Below are 16,096 nucleotides of genomic sequence, written 5' to 3' on the forward strand. Positions count from 1 at the left end.
GGTCAGAAAAATAACATGTAAGTGAGTAATCTTTCCTATTGCTAGATTTTGATATTCCGTTGAATAATGCTGACTAACTAAAACCCTCAGCTCTGCCCACATAGTTTTATCCCGTTGATGAATATATTTTCTACAAGATTAACTACTTTTAAGTACTCCCATTTATTGTATTTTGACTAAAACAAGGTTTAAACAAAAAAGTTCAACAAAAAATTAGTCGCAGTGTTGCTGTCATTTGAAGACTTGTTGCTTATACATATCTCTGGGTTATGGGCATTTTTATACCCTATTTTGTTAATTTAAAATTAAAACAGTATCTGTTTTCCAAACTGTAATGAATAAAGAAGCGGCCAAAGACCGCTAGCATCACGGTGAAGTTGAGTCCGTATCGTAGCTAGTACAATGAATTTTTAGGGACACCTGGCAGCGGTTCACAAAAGCCCAAACACCCACACATCATCTCCAGCTTTTGGTTTAAACTTTAATAAATGTAAATGATTGTATATGCAAAGCATAATTAGACTTCCATGTCTGGTGGCTGTTTGAACATATCGGCCACATACTCGTAGGTCAGTTTTAAGAGATACTGGAACGACTTGTTCTGCGGCAGGTCATCTAGTTCTGTGCTCTCCAGGAACTCCTCCATGGGCGGCAGAACATTGTCGCCTTCCTTGCCCATCAGCTCCGAGATTTCAATGATTTTGTAGAATAGTAGCTTCTGCATGTATTCCACGGAATTATTGTGGTCATAGTCGACCCAGTTGTCGCGGCGTATGGCCGCACACCAGATCTTGTGGCGCAGATCGTAGGGCTGCTCCACAAAGCTCAGCAGTTCCAAGGCCTTGCCAAACTCCGCTTCGGTGGCACTATCGTTTTTATCGGCGATGTATAACTGGGGATTATTAAATATTGTTAAATAATGTACGGGAACCTAGGGACGGATCGACTTACATCGATAATATCTTCAGCTTTGAGCACTTTCTGTTCTACTGGGTCGAGGCCAAAGTTTTCAAGTACGTCATGGCTCAACTGCAGCTGATACTCGATGAGCCTTAGATCAGCATTAATCTTCTCCATCTGCGACGTCAGGTCGGTGTCGGGCGCCGCAAAAGCAGCCAGCTTGGACAGAGACAACATTGACTTCTTGCGTGCCACAATCTCCTTCTCGTTTTGCGCCAGCTCGTACAGCCCCTTTGCCGCCCGCTCGTAGTCGCCGTTGAATATCAGCTGAATCCAGACCAGCGATGAATGGTCACGCATGAACTGTGCCAGCGCTATCGGGTTGTCCTTGAAGCGCTCGAATACCTCGCCATGCCGCTTCTGCCGCAGATGCCAGCTGATGGCAAACTGCGAGAAGTTAAACTCCTCGTATTTGCGCATGTAATCATCCAAACGTTCTTTGTCATTGGTCAAGTCGCATATTAACACTAGACTATGAAAGTCCAGATACTTTTCAGCCAACTTAGCGGCATACTCGTACTTAAGATCCTTGACTGGAAAGGGAATGTATATGAAATACGTCCCAGTTATACTGAAAACCTACTTACTTAGGACTGAGATGAGTTCCCTGCGCTGTGCCTCAAACTGCTGCTGCAATAGATTAGCCTTCTCCGATCCTCGAACACTATCCAAGTAGTTCTTGCGCCCCTCAAGCACCAAATCGACTAGCTCGTATATTTGCTGGTACAACTTCTGGCTTAGCTCCGTCTCACTGATGCACTGGGAACCATAGCGCAGGCTGAGGTCTATAAGTCGGTTGAGAGTGTCTCGAACTCCAGCACTTCCCGACATGGCCGTCCAGGGAAGGTTTTCGCAGGCGGCCAGTCTGTCATTGTGCGGTGTGAAGTTGTTCGCCTGCTGCTCACGATGCATAAACACCTGGCCCAGTGTATCCAGGACGATGGAATTGGTATCGTTGAGAAATTGGGCCACCATTACCGTGGTATCTCTCTGAGCTGAAATCTGATTGTCAGCCATTTCGGCTAGCGCCTCGAATACAAACTGGAATTTGCACAGTTTCACATAGAATATATCCTGGGTGGTTAGGTTGCCATTGGGCTTCTCATCCCACATGGCGACAGTGGCATCGATGGCATGCTCGATGATTTTTGGTTGTTTGGCCTGCAAGGAACGGAGTGCCATGGCAGCCACTATTTTCTCGCTAATATCGGACAATATAAAACTGGTCGGCTTCAGCACATTACTACCACAGGGTATGGCATTGAGCTGAAAAGAATGACGCAAGATAAATTAAAAAAAATAGCAAAAAGAAGAGCAATAATAATCACCTTCTCCCAAACGCCGCTGGCATGAAGAAATGAGACAAAGTGATCGAAGGCAAGGGTTTTGTCCCGTAGCTGATTGATGATTTGCATAGAGCGTGAGCTCCCCAACGCATGACGATTGCCATCGTGATCGCCCAGAGCCTCTTCCCAGCGTGGATCGGCGATTGGAAGATCCTCGGCCAAGTCCTCCGCTATTGTGATGACAATTCTAATGGAAATGGAAGTATCTGATAGCTTATAGTATTTTAGTCAAAATTCAAGTATTCATACCTATCCAACTTGTAGGCATCCAAGGGTGCACCATATTGATCGGGCTCATTGACAGTGCGCAGAAGCTCCCCGATAATTGTCTTCACCATGTTGTTATTACGCTTCAGGTGGTACACGAAGGCAGCCTTTAACTGGCCCACTTCGTCACTTAGATCGCTGTATAGCTCATCCGGATCCAGTTCGAACATGTGCAGATTGTTGCTGCTGCCAGTTACTGCGGTCAGTGTAGACTGATCGGGTGCACTGAAACTACCGAGCAAAGCTGGTGCAAACAGATCTGGTGTATTGCAGGTGCTCATATTGTGCAGCTCGTTGGCATCAAAGTCGCCGGGTGTGATTGAAACCAGTCCGTGTGTGCGGCTAAAGAACAGCGGAAGTCGACTGCAGACGGCAGCACATAGGATTCGATCGTCGTGCAAATGAAATTCAATCTTCTCCGCCTCAAGTTCGGCTGTGGGTACGGTGTTTGCCAAGAGCAACGGATAGACCACCTTTGGGGTGTAGAGGTAGATGTGGCTACTCCCTATTATGAAGCGAAGGCTGACACAATCCTCTTTGGTCTTGGCGTTGTAGAATTTATTCAACTTAAGGGGTGTGATTGACTCCAAAAGTATGCTGTTCGGTTGGACACTGGCCACAGCTAGAAATAGTATTAAGTATTGTTCATGTTGAATGACAAATTCAATACTTACCAACGGCATAGCACATCTGTGGAGCGTGGGCAGCGTTAACAGCTCCAGCCAATATGTAAGCCTTGTCATCTACGATATGAAAGTCCAGCAGATGCAACTCGATTTCCACATTGTCCGCGGGAGTACGGAGATTCCAGAACTTTTGCTTAAACTCTTCGCGAATCCGGCGCACCACCTCTTCATCCTCGTGGAGTAAATGTTCTGTATTCCCTTTGTTTGACAAACTCCAGCGCTGGATCGAACGATCCGAGAGCACAGCCACCACGGTTTCACCTTCAGGAGAATTTCTCTCGCAGCACATGCCAACCAAGAGCTGGAAAATATATTTTATAATTTTTGAGGAACCTTTTTTGATGGAAATGCAAGCCTCACCGGATCCTTGTCGCTGCCCGTGTTCATTCCAATAAGCATGGACGAAAATTTCTTGCCAAAGCCACCAAGCAAACTGGTGGCCGGTTTTATGGTCTTGTGGTGCAACGAGTATCGGCCGTTGGTGAGGCCTACGCTGAGAAATACCAATGTGCAAGTTGAGGTCACAGCAAGGTAGCCCTGTTGCAATGGTAGATTTATGATCTGAACGAAGTCCTGACCGGTTAGGATCGGTAGATTCACGTTATTCCCGTCGTGGGCAATAGATGGCCAATAGCGCACATCTCCCGTTGCAGAAACTGCTATGCAGGATGCCATTTGCTGGCCGTCTGTCTGGAATACACTAATCAACTCACTGTTGTACCCTAAATCGGAGTAGGGCAGTTGTAGTTCGCGGCATTGGGACAAGCCAACTCCCCGTCTAGGTTGCTTGGCACCCTTGGACGTCTCTTTGTACTGCCAAATTAAAAGTCGGCGGCCGTGCACAACCTGAAATAGAGCGGAAATTTAATACCCAGCCAAATCATTTTTCGATCCGTGCTTATGCCCGTACCCAAGCCCAGCCATTTTGGGCAACCTTCGCAGAAACGGCTCCTGCAGCAGATCCCACAAAGGTCAAGGCCTCGTTCACTACGACGGGCAGGGGAAAACCAAAGCTCTCCACAACATTGTAGTCCGACCGGATGCCGGGTATCGATTGGGTAGATCGCCCGGACAAACTATGCCGGCTGTTGGGAAAAAGTGTTTGAAATCATCTTTAAATAGGCGAGACACTCCTGTTAGTTACCTGTTGTGCAGGGCAGTTTTTTTCAAGCTCCCTGGAAGTGGAGAGCAGTTCGAGTTCCCGCCAAAAAAAGACTTTTGCGTGCTGTCTGCACATAGCCGGCGGAATCCTGGCGATGACTCCCGCGGAGTTCCATATAGCTGCTTTTTCATGTTTCTTTACTATACTTTTTTTCAATATTATTACTATGGGTACTATGAGTACTATCCTAGTGATAAGGAGCAAATGTATTTTTTTTTTTGCTCAGGTTTGACGAAATAATAAATATTACTTTTTTTAAAGGTTTTACTCTGCAGTGTGACCGCGGACTTATCGTTAAAATATACCGTCGGACCCTCAGAAATATACCAAAATATACCGTCTCATTTTAAAAATATGTCGTTAATATACTAACGAATTTAAGTGCTGTTTTACATATTCCTCATTTTTGATAATCTGCGGAATATTACCAGCTATATAGAACATTTAGCCGTGCCCACATAATTTTGTCCGATTAGTGAATCTATTTTCTAATTGATTGGTTTATTTTATACACTTGCTTTTATTGCATTTTGCGTAAAAAGAGGTTTTAACGAAAATAGTCAAACAAAATAACGAAAGGGATAGTTGTTCCTATTGTTCAATTTTGATCATCCATCGAATATTACCAACTATATGGATGATAAATAAATTTTCAACTTGACTGGCCTATTCTAAATGCTTGCATATATTGGATTTCTATACCAATTATATACCGATATACCGTAAACATACGGTATACGCCAGTTCAAACATGAAACGAGCGAACAGACAAAATTAAAAACTATATTTCAAAAAAATATGTGAACTGCTATTTTGCAATTGCTTTATATACTAATTTTGTTTAACATAGAAAAAACGACAGAGTCGAAGACCAGTCCTGTTGAAAGATAATTGAAAACAATAGAGATCACAACTTGCTATGGCAAAGCTATTATTTCTTAAATTTATTTATGGCAGCAGCAGATATTTTCAACCCATTATTATTTACCGCTAAGACCACCCTTTATATTCTCAGCTGAATAGCTTTCACATTTAAAAGATCCCGTTAATAAATTAACGTACTTCACCTTGCAGTTGTTTTTGTCCGACCTGCCTCCGGGTAAGTTAGGCCGTGTCGGTCTCACTGCTTAAAAAATATGCTTTATAAAACAGATAAAAGACATTTAATATTCAAACACTGCAGAATTTGATTTAAGCCGATCTCTCATTTTGTTTACCTAGTCTTTCTTACGTTTGCTGATCGCTACAGATTCCGCTCTGACTGGAACAACTTGTAGCGGCCTGTCCAACTCTTCTGGAGCTGTGAGCCCAGCCTTGCCGCGGAAATCTTGTGACAAAATATTTGCCGGCGCTAGCATGACCGGCGGACCTGTGCAAACTGGACATCTAGAGGAAGTAAGGACGGGATCGGAGGGAGATAGTTAGTTATCCGGCTGAGTATGAACCATTTTTGCTGGGAAAGACTTACCTTGCTGCTTCTACTGCTGCTAATTGAGCGACAATCGGAGACGGATAGATTTTAGAGTACAAGCACATCAGACAATGGGCTACCAGCAGTACGGGCAGGAGAAGCATGCAGCAAAAAATAGTGGCCAGCCAAAATGCGTTCTTCAAATAAAAAAATATAAATACAGTATTAACAGAGTGGAGAATTCAGATGAAATCTGTACTCACTATCGGATCGACTAGACGTTCACAAATTAAGGAAGCGCCTTGATGGTAAATGTAGGCCAGAGGCTTACAGTGTCCTACGTTGTTTTCCGCTTCCCTAATCACTCTTTCGACATATTCTTGAATCTGAAGGTTGACCGAAGTCGAAAGGTTATTGGCGAGATGGTTGATGTAATCGTTGCCTTTATTCCTAATAAAGTTCTCGGACCTTTCAACCGCGTCCATCAGTATTTTAAAAGAGTCGCCAAAGTTATTGTTGTCGTATAGAATGAGCTTATCAATTTCCTTTACTTTTTCCAATAATTTTTTTACGGCACTCGTCAATGGGTCCAAGAAATAATTTCCGTATCTTATTAGATCTACGGCAGCCAGGTAGTAAGCAATTACGCCTGACCACCCTTTTAGATATTTTGTGTTTATTTCATAAACAAATGCCATCGATTTGCTCTTTATTATGGAGAAATCCGTATGGATAAATTTGGTGCAAAGATGCTCGCTGTATAAGCTGCTGTGGTATTCGGACAAATTGCCTTCACGCATGTCAGTGAGAAGTAATTTCTCCTTTTCCAGGATGAGCTCCACATTGGATAAATCCCCAGTGAACAGAGGGGGATCTTCAAAGCCGTCGACGAATACTTCCAAATTTAACAACTTTTTTATGTCGTAAATATTCTTCGCTCTCAGCAGCTGAAATACGGACTCATTTGCATTGCAGGCCCTGATTGCCTCCGACACTGGCAGCGTGGAAAACGGTTCCCTTACTTCCGTACTCCCCGACATGTAGCGATTGATATCGATCACGGGGTCGAGATATCGGAAGATGTTTTGATCATTTTTTAATGGAGCACATGCGCTCGTGTAAGTTATCAAACCGATTATCAAGTAGAACAGTCCAACTAGCGTGATGAACGAGAACACACAAAATATCATGATGATGGCGCTGAAATAGTGACACATATGGCTGTTGCTGCAAATTTCTCGGTATGCCAAAAACTAGAGATTACTCACATAAATAGACATGAGGCAGCCATTCCCTTTGAGAATACTCTAGGGGGTCCTGGCATTGTCCGGTTAGGCCCTAAGAAGCCGCATACCAGTGCCGATATCAAGATTACTATAATCTACAATCGGGAAAAATTTAATTAAAATCGGTCGAACAGTTTGGGAAAGTTATATATATGTATATATATAATAAAAACACATTTTTTTACATCTGCATCCGACACTAGCCGTTTTATCAAGTAGAACCACAGATTTTCGTTCGTTGTGGGCGAGGATGGTACTTAATTCCATGTGTCATCACAGGAGTCTGTATACAAAATTTGGGGGCTCTATCCCTCATAGCCTATGAGGACTAGGCGTCAAGCAAAAAGGAAGTATAGACTGACGGACAGACAGACATAGCTTTATCGAAAATATATACTAATAGGGTCCTAAACGCTTTCTTCTCGGTGTTACATACACATTCTTTCACCACAAAGCTAATGTAGTCCGAAACTGTTCGACTACCAGGTTTAACAAAATGCATCAAATTTGCATAAAATATGCATAAGCTCATTCGACTTACTATAAAGATTAACAAAAAAATGACGATGTTAATAGTCCTGCGATCTTCGCCAAACTTTTCGTAGACGTCGTCAAATGTCCTTGCGGTCCTCAGTGTGTTTAGGTGAATATCGCTGATCATAGAATCAATCAAGTCGCGGATTTCTATAGCTTCATTCAGAAACATTATCCTTGATCTAGTAAGGCTTCGAAATATTGGCGGAAGAACGAGTTTCATCTGTTTAAGGATAATGTCCTTAACCTTTTTTAAGCGGGCCATTCCCCTTATTGGGATCTGATAAAGTTTGTCTTCAATAATTTGTTTCATAGCTTCGACAAAGATCGTAGTATTAGGAATCTAGAAATTACACTGATTACATTTGGGTTTTGTGGATGCTTTGTAGGGAAAATATAATACCAGGTCTAAATGCAGGCACTTTGAAACATCGTAAGTCACTACACCCATATCATGGTTGAACTTATAGCATTTTTCCAAATGGCACAAAGCATAAGCAGCGTAGCTAAGATCTCGTTTCTGGCCCCGCATACCTGAAATGGCGAAAAGGTAAGGGCACAGCTGTATCGACGACTATCCATCAGATATCCGGTGCGAGAAATTCTGGACTTCTAGTAGTTACCGTCTCTAAATTGGGACCCAAAGAAACGGATATCCTTCTCCAAGGCCTCCACTTGCAACATAATCTTAAGGGCTTTCGGCATGTTGTTCAAGATGCGCTCCATTTCTGCTAGCGCAGTACTCTCGGAGGTATCCCCCAGGTCCAGGAATATGTGATCATGTGCGTCTATGGAGACAGATGGAGGGTGGCAGATAGAAGATATATCGTTTCAGATTCAATTCCCGAGTCGAACTCACTATTAAGTTGATCTTCGAGGTGGGCTTCCAGCTCCTGGTAATTGTACACCAGCAAATGGTAGATGTGATCAGCCACATCTTTTAAAAAGGTGCAAGTGTCCCTGCTAGCACGTTTCATTGTCATATTGCTGTCTTCTAGTCCGCGATCCACAAACTTGTTCGCAATAAACATTATGAAAAGACCAAGCCTGTGGGCAATCGTAATCGGAGGCACATTATTTTGCAGCCATTGAGGCTGGTCGACCTCGACCCAAACTCACATAAGGCCAATAACGAGAAGGGCAAGGCAAACGCTGCAAAGACAACGCCTCCGGAACTCGTTCGATCTCTTATTTTGCTTGCAACGTAAGCAGCAGCAAAAGCAGCAATAGCAAACACTATGTCATCAAAAGGGTGAAAAAAGGATCTTATGGGTCGCCTTTGTAGAGGCTTTGCTTACCCAATAAACGGAATGATAATTATACAGAAGAGGAGGGATATCACGACAACAAGCAGAAACCAGTACTGAGCCAATAGAGCAGCCCAATCGTTCTTCCACACCTTAGGGCCGAGAACCAACTTGTTGTTGGCCGTCGTCGTAACATAGCCTGCAGGAAGGCGGGAGGGGCCTCAAATGGATGGCTCTCTGGTGCTAGTTGATCTGGTTGTACTTACCGGGAGGCAGGTCGGACAAAAACAACCGCAAGGCGAAGTGCGTTAATGTATTAACGGGACTCAGAGCTTTTTGTGAAGAGGTTAGATCCAGGGAATAATTGCCGAAACCAAGGTATGGACTGTACTCGACGGAAGGCCAGTGGTCCTGTCCGAGCTGCTCGTGAGTCGTACCGTCGCCCGCGTACCCCTCGCGCCAAACGATATCAGCTTTATTATTACTTTCAGTACCACTGGCTCCAGTTGTTCCTGTTTCTGCATCAGGATCCTGGGCCAAATTTTGCATTGTAAGTGAGAGTAACACAAGGATCAGCACCACCGAATGGATGCCTCGAACAGAAAGGGGAACAAAGTGATGCTTTCGTCCTCTTCCTGTGAATTTTCTTTCGCTTGGAGGTTCTGCCAGCGCCATTCCGATCTCGATACGGTTCCTCCCAACGCATTGGCGTCCGCTTCCGTTGTCGTTGTCGTTTGAAAACATTTTTCAACTGCAATCAATCCTTGCACAGTTGGTGTTACACTTAACGTAGATGTGTGTGTGTGCACGCATGTGTACTTGCTGTGTTTGTGATACGATATTATGATATGTGATAACATATTTCAAAGTAAGACTTAAGTCAGAAGTTTTGACTCAAAACAGATGGCCGCAATTCAAATATTCCAATATTTCCTCAAGATTCGCGATTCGTCAAGAAATGCCATTGTTTTTGGAATGTTCACAATGTTTCTGAAATTTTGACTTTAGGGTTTATTTTAAGTACGCATTCAACGAAACTTTCTGTTTCAATTTTATAGCGCACTTTACTGCTCTGCACTATATATTCGATAGGATTTTTGGAACAAATTGAAATTTGTGTTATCTTACCTACTAAACACACGAAAGCTATTCAGCTGAGAAAATAAAAGGTTTTAGCAGCCGTTTGGTTTCATCTTCATCGTGATCAATTCTCAATGAAATGCCAGACATTCTTTCCTGTCTTCCTTCCTTGTTTTCTTATAGCGGTTGAAATTTCCAATGTTAACGTTAGTTAACAGTGTCAGGATTGAAATGCGCTTAACAGCACGCACACAAAAATAGTATAGCAAAGTATGAAATGGACATATCGATAGTATCAATGGTACCATCACTAACCAAAACGAAAACACTGTAAACGCATTAAAAAAATTAAAATTATTTTAAAACCATGAGTTCCAACCATCGACCCCTGGACGCATCGGATATCCAGCTGATACAGACTATTCGTGAAACACCCTCGCTGTATGATCCGCAGCTCCCCTCTTTTCGGCTCTCGCAGCGCAAAGAGGAGGATTGGTTGAAAGTGGCTGAAACGTTGAGAATTTCTACTGTAGATGCTCGGCGGCGTTGGACCTGTTTACGAGATCGCTATTCGCGGGAGCTTAAACAGATGCGTCTCCATCCAACCAGCGAATTCGGCCGCAATGATTTCTTCAAACAAATGGATTTTCTGCGGCAATTTGTAAGAAAGCGGCGCGAGCGCAACAGAAGAGATCAGACGCCTACTGGTTGGCTCAAAGTGGACATGAGGAGAAACAAACTAATGAAGATGTCGACCGAAACGGAGACCCTGATTGAGGATTCGCATGTTTACGAGGAGACCGATGAGCACAATTACGATACTAAGCTAGAAGTGCAGACATCGCACTCCGAGACGTACTCGGTGCTAGTGGAGGCCGATGATGGTCAAGAGCCCGAGCAGGAGAGTTTCGAGGAAGACTTCATTGGGGATGGAGAGTGTGAGCACAAGACAATGGACTCAACGACAACAACCTCTCCTCACGCCGATGACGCAGCCCACCCCACCCAGGGCGACATCAACTACATGGTCTGCATGCCCAGCATGAGTCAAGAACGGAAGCATCTTTCCCAAGAGTCACTAGCTCCGACTATGGCCGTGCCAACAATGACAGAGACCGAGGACGATTACTTCTGTAAATCTGTGGCTGCCTATCTGCGGCAGCTGTCGCGGGTGCACAAGATCAAGGCCAAGGTGGAGATGTTCCAAATACTGGAGAAATACATTATGCTCGAGGAGGAGAGACGAGGCGTGGTATCGGGCTCGAGACCAGGGTCGGGGTGAACAGGTTACATAGCAATTGATGTATAGGTTTTAAAATAGTTTTTAATGCAGTACAAATATACAAAGTGACGAAAAATCATTTTAAGCTTAATCTATTTACTTTAGTTCCTTCTTTTTTTCTTTTCTAGCAGAAATCCTCATTGATTAATTCTGCGTTGACGGCTAGGCCGCGCTCCTTGAGTGCCTTAGACACCAGACGATGCTTCTCTTGCCGCTGCTCCTGCTCGCGTCGTTGGGCATCCAGTATTTCGTCCACAGATATCTCTTTGAGCGGCAGCTTCTGTTCCTTTTCACGATCCTGTTTTGGGGATGTTACAAGATCCGGGCTATTAATTATTCGAAAGTTTGGATTCGTTTACTCACAATTTCACCCAATAGGACAACATTCTCCCCTCGGATTATAAACACTCCACGTGGAATGTCACCATATTGATTGCCCACATGTATCCTCTCAATGGTGCGCTGCAAAACCAAGTTGGCAAACTGATCCACCGATCGTAGGTAGCCAATCAGGGTCCGACCATCACGCAGGAGCACCATCAGTTTCTCTGAAATTAAGACATTTCATTGTCATCCAAACAAACGGCCGGAGCCACTCACTGTCTACTTCTTCCAGGAGGTGAGCTGTGCCCGCTAAAGGGTTCAGATCGTCCATGTGCAGACTGTGGGTGATTGATTGTGTGTAGAAAAACGACTTCGATTCAACTTTTCGCTTAATTATTGTTAAATGTGTTTTTTTTTTTTTGAGGTTTTATGTTCTCTTGCTACCCTTGAGTAGCGTGGGATTATTTGGCCACCCGCCTATGCGAAGCAGGAAATTGCCAAGTCAAAGAATGGAAGTTGTTGGTGTACTGGTTATAAGTCAATTAGTGTTCTGCACAAGCTGATATTTTTTTTTTCAAAAAATTTGTAAATATCATTATACTTTCTTAGAGATGGCAGTGCTTCGATAATTCACGCGACAGTGATCGCAGGTGGTGGCAGTTCCTCAATAGCACAATACAGGAATAAAATATCGATGCAAAGTATCGATTCACCGATATTTTTGATTGTTGACGTTATCGAGCAGCTGAGCCGGCATGCGGCCACCATTAGTTTGAAAAATTGAAAATTGAATCGAAATAGCAGGAACATGAAGTAAATTTGTGATTAACTGAACTAAACTGTTGCTAAAACCATTGGAAATCCAACCCTTAGGATCAGTATTGACGGCTTGCTCGTCTACTTCCCGTACGAATACATCTACCCGGAACAGTATGCGTACATGCTGGAACTCAAGCGAACCCTGGACGCCAAGGGGCACTGCCTGTTGGAGATGCCCTCGGGCACGGGCAAGACGGCAACGCTGCTCTCGCTGATTGTGGCTTACATGATAGAGCATCCAGAGACGATTCGCAAGCTAATTTACTGCTCCCGCACAGTGCCCGAAATCGAGAAAGTAATAGCCGAGCTGCAGAATCTGATGGTCTACTATGAGCGGGAATGTGTGAAGCCGCCCGCCATGACCGGCCTGGTGCTGAGCTCTCGCAAGAACTTGTGCATCCATCCGGAGGTAAGCAAGGAGCGCGAGGGCAAGGCTGTGGACGGGAAATGCTATGGCCTCACGGCCAGCTACATACGCGATAAGCATGAGTTGGACACCGATACGCCCATCTGTAAGTGGAGTACACCTGTATGCCATAATCGCGTTGTTATTTATTGACTTGCAGGTCAGTACTTTGAGGGCTTCAGTCTGGAGGGCAAGGAGTCCACCCTGCCCATTGGCATCTACAGCCTGGATGATCTCAAGGAATATGGACGCTCGCGCAACTGGTGTCCCTACTTCCTGGCCCGCTATGCCGTGAGTGAACAAAACAGTAAGGTAGCATTTTCTAACATTGGTTCATCATATTTCTTGCTAGATTTCCCATGCCCAAATTGTGGTGTACAGCTATCATTATCTGCTGGATCCGAAGATCGCGCAGGTTGTATCCAAGGAAATGACGCGCGAGTCCTGTGTGGTCTTCGATGAGGCCCACAACATCGACAACGTTTGCATTGATTCGATGAGTGTAAAGATAAACAGACGTACAGTGGAGCGCAGTACGAACGCGTTGAATCAGCTGACCAAATTGGTGCAGGAGTGAGGCCCAATCCGACCACTCTATTCCTTTCCCTACTCTACCTTAAAGTTTCTTTCAGCATTCGAGAAGAGGACACAAACCGTCTCAACGAGGAGTACCAGCGGATGGTACAGGGCCTGAAAGATGCCAGCGTCCAACGAGAGACGGACATGATTATGGCCAATCCTGTTCTGCCCAACGATGTACTGACCGAGGTGGTACCTGGCAACATACGCAATGCGGACCACTTCCTCAGCTTTCTGCGTCGCTTCATTGAGTTCATTAAGACGCGACTGCGTGTCCATCACGTGGTGCAGGAGTCCCCAGCCGGCTTCCTCAAGGATATATCCGCTAAAATATGCATTGAACGCAAGCCGTTGCGCTTCTGTGCCGAACGTCTGTCCAGTCTGCTGCGCACTCTCGAGATTACCGACATGACGGAGTACGGAGCGCTGACTCTGGTGGGTTATTATTCGAATTACGAGCTGCGCTGCCTATCACATATAAAGTCTTCTTTATTTATAGATCACACATTTTGCCACACTAGTTTCCACCTACACCAAGGGCTTCACCATTATCATAGAGCCCTTTGACGATAAGACACCCACCGTATCGAATCCAATACTGCACTTCAGTTGTCTGGACTCCTCCATTGCCATGGCTCCGGTTTTCTCCCGCTTTCAAACCGTTGTCATCACCTCAGGCACCCTGTCTCCGATGGACATGTACCCGAAGATACTCGACTTTGATCCCGTGGTCATGAGCAGCTTCACCATGACACTGGCTCGCCCCTGCCTTCTCCCCATGGTGATAGCTGACAGCCTTATTGCCAATTAAACAAAAATTTACTACCTGCTGATATTCCACAGATTGTATCCAAGGGCAACGATCAGGTGACTATTTCCTCCAAGTTCGAGACTCGGGAAGATACAGCTGTCATCCGCAACTACGGTCAGCTGCTAGTGGAGGTGGCTAAAACAGTTCCCGATGGCGTTGTCTGCTTCTTTACCTCATATCTGTACCTGGAGTCCGTTGTGGCTTCCTGGTACGATCAGGGCATTGTCGACACCCTGCTACGCTACAAACTGCTATTCATCGAGACCCAGGACAACGCCGAGACCAGCTATGCTTTGATGAACTATGTTAAGGTGAGATCAATGTATGCTACTGCTATGGCTTCTCCTCCACTGAGCTTGACACACTTGCCTCGCTCTCATTTTCATCCATACCCTTGCATAGAGGGGTGCTGTGGCATTGGTTGGATCATTGGTATCAAAGATCTGTCGTAGATCCAACTCATGTGCTTAGTTTGTTTTTCCATATTTCCACTGGCCTTTCATGCTCTCATGCGTTCTCGTACTGTTTTTCAGGCCTGCGATTGTGGTCGCGGCGCCGTGCTGCTGGCTGTGGCGCGTGGCAAGGTCTCGGAGGGTGTGGATTTCGACCATCATTATGGTCGCGCTGTGCTCATGTTCGGCATCCCCTATGTGTACACGCAGTCGCGCATTCTCAAGGCCCGCCTCGACTACCTGCGCGATCAGTTTCAGATACGTGAGAACGACTTTCTGACCTTTGATGCGATGCGGCATGCAGCGCAATGTGTGGGTCGGGCGTTGCGCGGGAAGACGGACTATGGCATCATGATCTTTGCAGACAAGCGCTTCTCGCGCCAGGACAAGCGCTCCCGTTTGCCCAAATGGATACAGGAGCATCTGGTCGACAGCTTCTGCAACCTGAGCACAGAGGAGGCTGTGCAGCTGGCCAGGCGCTGGCTGCGACGCATGGCCCAGCCATTCAGCCGCGAGGATCAGCTGGGTATCTCCCTGCTGACGCTCGCACAGCTGGAGAACATGGAGCAGGAGAAACTGGAGCGGCAAGCGCAGGGCAAAGAGGGCGTGGGCGGCCAGGTTCAGGAGTTGTAAATGCGGCTACGGCAACCGGCTCGCAGTCACACTTCCTTCCGGGAATAATTAAACACGCTGCTGCGCCACCTTTTAATGACATTGAATGGCCATTAAAAACGGAGCAACAGGCAGAAAAAACCTCAAAACTGAACCTTTTTTTTGGCCGCCATGCAAATGAGACGTAAATGTCCAATTAATGGCTAATTAATATTATTAATAATTTCGCGGGCATGACTAACATCGCTTCCAAGCTGTTCAAGGCGGCGAAACGGCGCCAGCGCATGCGCACCGACAGCTTTGCTTTGCTTCTCTTTTTTGTATTTGTATTATCATTGATTGGATGGAAACTAAGACTAAGGCGAGGAAAAAAAATCTATAAACTGCATTTATTGTAAAAGCCATTACACGTACACTGGCCAGCAAAGTTGCCGTTTAAGTTGATTTCAGACATGATCCCGCTATAATTCAGTTTTAGGGGGGCTGGTAATCAAACCGTATCCATAATTGCCAGTGTGAGTCGTTAATAATGCTGTTCCAGCCTGGTTCCAGGCTATCAATGCATTATTTCAGTACTGCACGTTTGCTTAATGAGTATGTGTGTTTTTTTCAAGGGTTTATTCTGTCAGGTCAGAATTGTTTTTAATTGAATTTAAATTCGTGAAACAGAAACTGAAACTTTTCCCATCCGAAAGCAAAGAAAGAAACAGCTTTTGGGGCACTCGCATTTCCTGAAGTCCTCGTGTGGCGGGGGGCGGGCGCTTCGTACTGGGAGCTTGTCGGGGAGAACCAAATCGAAAGCTTTTGCAAACAGACACGAACGGCCACGGCC

At 45.1% G+C, this 16,096-nt stretch overlaps 6 protein-coding genes across 6 annotated transcripts; 2 read left to right on the forward strand and 4 right to left on the reverse strand.

Annotated features, from left to right (window-relative positions):
- Positions 1 to 461: 461 nt before the first annotated feature.
- On the reverse strand, positions 462 to 4,590 carry LOC6600818 (nuclear pore complex protein Nup133). Its single transcript, XM_002025849.2, has 9 exons — positions 4,404 to 4,590; positions 4,170 to 4,344; positions 3,620 to 4,105; positions 3,248 to 3,560; positions 2,556 to 3,195; positions 2,289 to 2,493; positions 1,548 to 2,226; positions 952 to 1,493; positions 462 to 892 (listed from the first exon to the last, which is right to left on the reverse strand). The coding sequence occupies exons 1-9, from the start codon at positions 4,550 to 4,552 to the stop codon at positions 518 to 520; spliced, it is 3,564 nt and encodes a 1,187-aa protein (XP_002025885.1). The 5' UTR covers positions 4,553 to 4,590; the 3' UTR covers positions 462 to 517.
- Positions 4,591 to 5,567: 977 nt separating this feature from the next.
- LOC113565146 (prominin-like protein) lies at positions 5,568 to 6,339 on the reverse strand. Its single transcript, XM_026986219.1, has 3 exons — positions 6,096 to 6,339; positions 5,890 to 6,029; positions 5,568 to 5,807 (listed from the first exon to the last, which is right to left on the reverse strand). Exons 1-3 carry the CDS (start codon positions 6,315 to 6,317, stop codon positions 5,639 to 5,641), a joined length of 531 nt encoding a protein of 176 aa, XP_026842020.1. The 5' UTR covers positions 6,318 to 6,339; the 3' UTR covers positions 5,568 to 5,638.
- Positions 6,340 to 8,264: 1,925 nt separating this feature from the next.
- LOC6600817 (prominin-like protein) lies at positions 8,265 to 9,679 on the reverse strand. The gene is made up of 4 exons (XM_026985650.1): positions 9,166 to 9,679; positions 8,951 to 9,098; positions 8,512 to 8,699; positions 8,265 to 8,440 (listed from the first exon to the last, which is right to left on the reverse strand). The coding sequence occupies exons 1-4, from the start codon at positions 9,641 to 9,643 to the stop codon at positions 8,265 to 8,267; spliced, it is 990 nt and encodes a 329-aa protein (XP_026841451.1). The 5' UTR covers positions 9,644 to 9,679.
- Positions 9,680 to 10,319: 640 nt separating this feature from the next.
- Positions 10,320 to 11,340, forward strand: LOC6600816. Its single transcript, XM_002025847.2, has one exon. The coding sequence runs from the start codon at positions 10,347 to 10,349 to the stop codon at positions 11,259 to 11,261; it is 915 nt and encodes a 304-aa protein (XP_002025883.1). The 5' UTR covers positions 10,320 to 10,346; the 3' UTR covers positions 11,262 to 11,340.
- On the reverse strand, positions 11,286 to 12,136 carry LOC6600815 (U6 snRNA-associated Sm-like protein LSm1). Its single transcript, XM_002025846.2, has 3 exons — positions 11,862 to 12,136; positions 11,625 to 11,809; positions 11,286 to 11,559 (listed from the first exon to the last, which is right to left on the reverse strand). Exons 1-3 carry the CDS (start codon positions 11,914 to 11,916, stop codon positions 11,386 to 11,388), a joined length of 414 nt encoding a protein of 137 aa, XP_002025882.1. The 5' UTR covers positions 11,917 to 12,136; the 3' UTR covers positions 11,286 to 11,385.
- Positions 12,137 to 12,336: 200 nt separating this feature from the next.
- On the forward strand, positions 12,337 to 15,413 carry LOC6600814 (general transcription and DNA repair factor IIH helicase subunit XPD). Its single transcript, XM_002025845.2, has 8 exons — positions 12,337 to 12,398; positions 12,459 to 12,916; positions 12,971 to 13,101; positions 13,163 to 13,383; positions 13,443 to 13,824; positions 13,889 to 14,170; positions 14,233 to 14,511; positions 14,734 to 15,413. The coding sequence occupies exons 1-8, from the start codon at positions 12,394 to 12,396 to the stop codon at positions 15,283 to 15,285; spliced, it is 2,310 nt and encodes a 769-aa protein (XP_002025881.1). The 5' UTR covers positions 12,337 to 12,393; the 3' UTR covers positions 15,286 to 15,413.
- Positions 15,414 to 16,096: the final 683 nt, after the last annotated feature.

Source organism: Drosophila persimilis, unplaced genomic scaffold, assembly GCF_003286085.1.
Source record: "Drosophila persimilis strain 14011-0111.01,24,50 unplaced genomic scaffold, DperRS2 tig00000002-arrow-pilon, whole genome shotgun sequence".
In the NCBI taxonomy this organism is placed as follows: Eukaryota; Metazoa; Arthropoda; class Insecta; order Diptera; family Drosophilidae; genus Drosophila; species Drosophila persimilis.

Coding starts and splice junctions, on each gene's coding strand:
- LOC6600818 (XM_002025849.2), bottom strand. CDS start 4,552: ATGAAAAAGCAGCTATATGGAACTCCGCGGGAGTCATCGCCAGGATTC. Junction 3,196..3,247: donor ACAGATGTGCTATGCCGTTG/GTAAGTATTGAA, acceptor TACTATTTCTAG/CTGTGGCCAGTGTCCAACCG. Junction 2,494..2,555: donor GATGCCTACAAGTTGGATAG/GTATGAATACTT, acceptor CATTTCCATTAG/AATTGTCATCACAATAGCGG.
- LOC113565146 (XM_026986219.1), bottom strand. CDS start 6,317: ATGGACGCGGTTGAAAGGTCCGAGAACTTTATTAGGAATAAAGGCAAC. Junction 6,030..6,095: donor AACGTCTAGTCGATCCGATA/GTGAGTACAGAT, acceptor TTTTATTTGAAG/AACGCATTTTGGCTGGCCAC. Junction 5,808..5,889: donor GCAGCAGTAGAAGCAGCAAG/GTAAGTCTTTCC, acceptor TACTTCCTCTAG/ATGTCCAGTTTGCACAGGTC.
- LOC6600817 (XM_026985650.1), bottom strand. CDS start 9,643: ATGTTTTCAAACGACAACGACAACGGAAGCGGACGCCAATGCGTTGGG. Junction 9,099..9,165: donor TTTGTCCGACCTGCCTCCCG/GTAAGTACAACC, acceptor GCCTTCCTGCAG/GCTATGTTACGACGACGGCC. Junction 8,700..8,950: donor ATTATCATTCCGTTTATTGG/GTAAGCAAAGCC, acceptor GATTGCCCACAG/GCTTGGTCTTTTCATAATGT.
- LOC6600816 (XM_002025847.2), top strand. CDS start 10,347: ATGAGTTCCAACCATCGACCCCTGGACGCATCGGATATCCAGCTGATA.
- LOC6600815 (XM_002025846.2), bottom strand. CDS start 11,916: ATGGACGATCTGAACCCTTTAGCGGGCACAGCTCACCTCCTGGAAGAA. Junction 11,810..11,861: donor CCTCCTGGAAGAAGTAGACA/GTGAGTGGCTCC, acceptor TCTTAATTTCAG/AGAAACTGATGGTGCTCCTG. Junction 11,560..11,624: donor TTGTCCTATTGGGTGAAATT/GTGAGTAAACGA, acceptor TCCCCAAAACAG/GATCGTGAAAAGGAACAGAA.
- LOC6600814 (XM_002025845.2), top strand. Junction 12,917..12,970: donor GGACACCGATACGCCCATCT/GTAAGTGGAGTA, acceptor ATTGACTTGCAG/GTCAGTACTTTGAGGGCTTC. Junction 13,384..13,442: donor CTGACCAAATTGGTGCAGGA/GTGAGGCCCAAT, acceptor AGTTTCTTTCAG/CATTCGAGAAGAGGACACAA.